This window comes from Marmota monax, unplaced genomic scaffold (assembly GCF_021218885.2).
Source record: "Marmota monax isolate L192 unplaced genomic scaffold, Marmota_monax_Labrador192_F-V1.1 WCK01_AAM20220418_F8-fsc00228, whole genome shotgun sequence".
Classification (NCBI taxonomy): domain Eukaryota; kingdom Metazoa; phylum Chordata; class Mammalia; order Rodentia; family Sciuridae; genus Marmota; species Marmota monax.
In genome coordinates, this window is record NW_026695240.1 from 882868 (window position 1) to 886491 (window position 3624).

Below are 3624 nucleotides of genomic sequence, written 5' to 3' on the forward strand. Positions count from 1 at the left end.
GGTGGTAGAACAAAACAGAAAACAAGGAAATGATTACCATAAATATCAGGATAGTAGTTACCTCCAGGTAGAAGGAGAGGATAGGAATAAGAAAGGAAGGAAGGGGGCTGGGGTTGTGGCTCCGGGGGTAGAGCGCTCCCCTAGCACATCTGAGGCCCTGGGTTTGAACCTCAGCACCACATAAAAATAAATAAAGGTATTGTGTTCATCTACAACCAAAAAGTAAATATTAATTAAAAAAAAGAAAGGAAGGAAGGAAGGATTCCTAGATACTGGAAATATTCAATTTTTTTGACCTGGAAATTTTTACTTTGTAATAGATCATTCAGCTTGTACATTTATATTTCATTCATTTTTCTGCATATGCATAATACTGCACAAATTTTGGAAAAAAAATAATGTCCAAGTGAAGCTAAATAATTTTTTTTAAGTTACAAGAAGGGATTATGGGGGTTGTGACTCAGTGGCAGAGTGCTCGCTTAGCATACGTGAGGCACTGGGTTTGATCCTCAGCACCACATAAAAAATAAAGATTTTTTTTTTAAAGAAGGGAGTATTATTATGAAGTTTTAATAATTAATTGAATTGATATGAGTGAAAATAGATGAATAAATGGAAAAGAATAAACAATCCTAACAAAGACACCAAACCAGAATATCTTAGTGTATAACAGAGGTGGGTGGCATTGGCTTCTCGGGAGGCTGAGACAGGAGGATAACAAGTTTGAGGACAGCCTGGAAAACTTAGACTCTGTCTCAAAATAAAATTAATAAAAAGGGGCTGGGAATGTAGCTTAGTGGTAGAGCAATTGCTTAGAATGTGCAAAGCCCTGATTTCAATCCGAAGAACAAAAGAGAGAGAGAGAGAGAGAGAGAATATAACAATCACTAGGTAACAGCTTAGAAGCATCCTAAGATAGAAACTTAGGAACGCTTACAGAAAACGATCTTGTAAGACTCTTCTTATAAACATTGAACTAGTAGAAATGTAAAAACTTGGGCCCCACCCTTGCACATTCTGCGGTTTCAGATGCGTTAGCAGTGCTGGCCAGTAGATGGTATGTGAAGTCTCTGGGCGCCGGGCTACTACGCATGCGCAGGGCTGCTAGGTGACAGAGCGTCTACGCTTGCGCACACGGCTGTGCACACAGCGTTTCCCCGTGCGCATTGCGCTCATGTACGCGCCCTCGCGTGCACACACGTAGTCGCACTGCCCCGTTATTCCAGTTTTTCGGGAGCCACCGAGCTATCCCTGCGATCCGAGATGTCCCAGCTGCCCGCAGACAGCAGCGTCCCGCAGACGGACGCAGCTAGTGGCGACATCGGCGTCCCACAGGCGGAGGTAGGCGGCGGGAGGCGGGAGCCGACCCCGGCGCCGGCTGCGGAGGTCCGGGAGGGCCCGGTGGCGGCAGCCCGGGAGGTGCCGGTAGCGGCGGCCCGGGAAGGCCCGGTGGCGGCCGCCAGGGGAGGCCGAATGGCAGCGGCCAGGGAAGGCCGGATGGCGGAGGCCAGAGGAGGCCCTGTGGCGGCGGCCCGGGGAGGCCCGGCGGCCCGAGAAGGCGCGATGGCGGGGGCATCCAGGGATGCCCGGATGGCGGAGGTCGCCCGATTGTTGGGGGAGCCGCTGGAGGAGGAGAGTCCGGAGCCCAGGCCCAGGTCCAGGGCCAGCAACGCCGGGGGCCTGGCCGCGTTGCCCTATCTCCGCCTCCGCCACCCGCTTAGCGTTTTAGGAATTAATTACCAGCAGTTCCTCCGCCACTACCTGGAAAATTATCCGATCGCTCCGGGCAGAATACAGGAGCTGGAGGAGCGCCGCCGGCGGTTCGTGGAAGCCTGCCGAGCCCGGGAAGCCGCGTTTGACGCCGAGTATCAGCGCAATCCTCAGCGGGTGGATTTCGATATTTTAACATTTACCATAGCCCTGACTGCATCCGAAGTGATCAATCCTCTGATAGAAGAACTTGGTTGTGATAAGTTTATCAATAGAGAATAGTTAAGTGATGCAGCGACCTCCCAGAGAACCTCTGCGTTCAAGACAGTCAACCCAATCCTGCAACTTGATTTTAAAAAGTCAAAACGTACGGAGAACAAGGCAGTGCACACAGTTGGGAAGAAAAGGAAGCTGATCGTGATAAAAAGCATCAGAAAAGAAATAGAAGAAATGTCCACAGCATCGTAATACTTCTGTGATGTTCTTTGAGTTTGTGATTGATCCAGATTCTTTTCCCTGTGTTATGAAATATGTCTGTCAACATGGCTTCATTCAAAAATAAAAGGTGGTTTTATGAAGTTGAGACTTGAAGGGAAATTGCCAGTACTAGAGCCCATGATGAAGAAAGAAATTATCAGATAGCCATGAGAAGAATAAAGAATTACAGTTGTTCTTAGGACTGGAATGCTATGGAAAGAACTTGACATTGTCAGAATATGTGCTCCTTTCATGTTCGATTCAACAGAAGTTTTTAGTGTAAGACTGCGTTTGTGTTTTTCCTGAGGTATTTCAGATGGCAAGCAAAGTAAATATTGTATATATTAAGTGATAAAGTGTGTTTTCAAAAATACCAAATTTCTGGATTTTTTTCTTTCAGTTGTTCATCCTCATTTAAAGTTTTTCAGTGTCATTAGTCATAAGCCCCAAGAATATAAAATAGAAAAAGCTTTCCATCCTTGTCTCCCTTCTTTATGCCCTCGTTTCATTGTGTATACACAAGCAAACAAATTTTTGGTTTCTTCACGAAAGTTGGCATATTGTATTTACTGGTTTATGCGAATCTTGAAGATCCTTCCAAACCACTATATCTCCTCTTTCCTAGGACCACATTTCTTTCCAGTCTGTGGTTATGTGTAATTAACCAGAAATGTACTGATGGACATTTAGATTGTTTCCCATCATTTTCTTCTGGCAAAAAAAAAAAAAAAGTTACTGTAGTAGTTATCTTGAATGCATATCATGTGGCATGTATGCAAATACAGTATTGCTTTGATTCTAAATGCACTTTTCGTGTTTTAACATCTCAAATCGGGGTACTTTTACCTTTGATAGTGTGGTAGAGCATGTCTGCCTTAGGTTTTCCTAAAGCTAATGGTCGATGTCTATCTTATAACCAGTAACTTCTTAGATACTTTGTAAAGTATACTATCTATAGGATGCATTTCCAGAAGTGAAAGTTCTGGGTCAAAGATATTCCATTTGAAATTTGATAGCTATTGCTAAGTTGCCTTCCACACATGTATCACTGTTCTCCCACAGAATATCCCCTTAATGCTTAGCCTACAGTAGACCATCCAATGTGTGGATCTTACCAATCCGATAGTTGAAAAAATGGTGTATCAGCTCTATTTTGCCTTTTATTATAAGTGAAGTTAAATTTAAGAATCATATATATTCCCTTTTCTGTGAACTCTTTATTGTATCCTTTGTCTGTTTCTCTCCTGAATAATTCCTTTGTTGATTCTAGTATATGTATTGGTGACATGAGGCATGGTAATAGTTTGTGATGTGCATTATGAACTTTTTCTTCCAGTTGTCATTTGTCTTTGGCTTTTCTGAAAACCTTTTGAGTGTGGAGATTTTCTTGTTCATTTCCTGTTTAACCTTAAAAACGTACAGGATTTTGAATCCCAA

General features: G+C 43.7%; 1 protein-coding gene across 1 annotated transcript; it reads left to right on the forward strand.

Annotated features, from left to right (window-relative positions):
* Window positions 1-1102: 1102 nt before the first annotated feature.
* Eid2 (EP300 interacting inhibitor of differentiation 2) lies at window positions 1103-3624 on the forward strand. The gene has a single exon (XM_046440111.2). It carries the CDS (start codon window positions 1264-1266, stop codon window positions 1990-1992), a length of 729 nt encoding a protein of 242 aa, XP_046296067.1. The 5' UTR covers window positions 1103-1263; the 3' UTR covers window positions 1993-3624.

What these genes read in the sequence shown, in the direction of transcription:
- Eid2 (XM_046440111.2), top strand. Translation starts at nt 1,264, where the DNA reads ATGTCCCAGCTGCCCGCAGACAGCAGCGTCCCGCAGACGGACGCAGCT.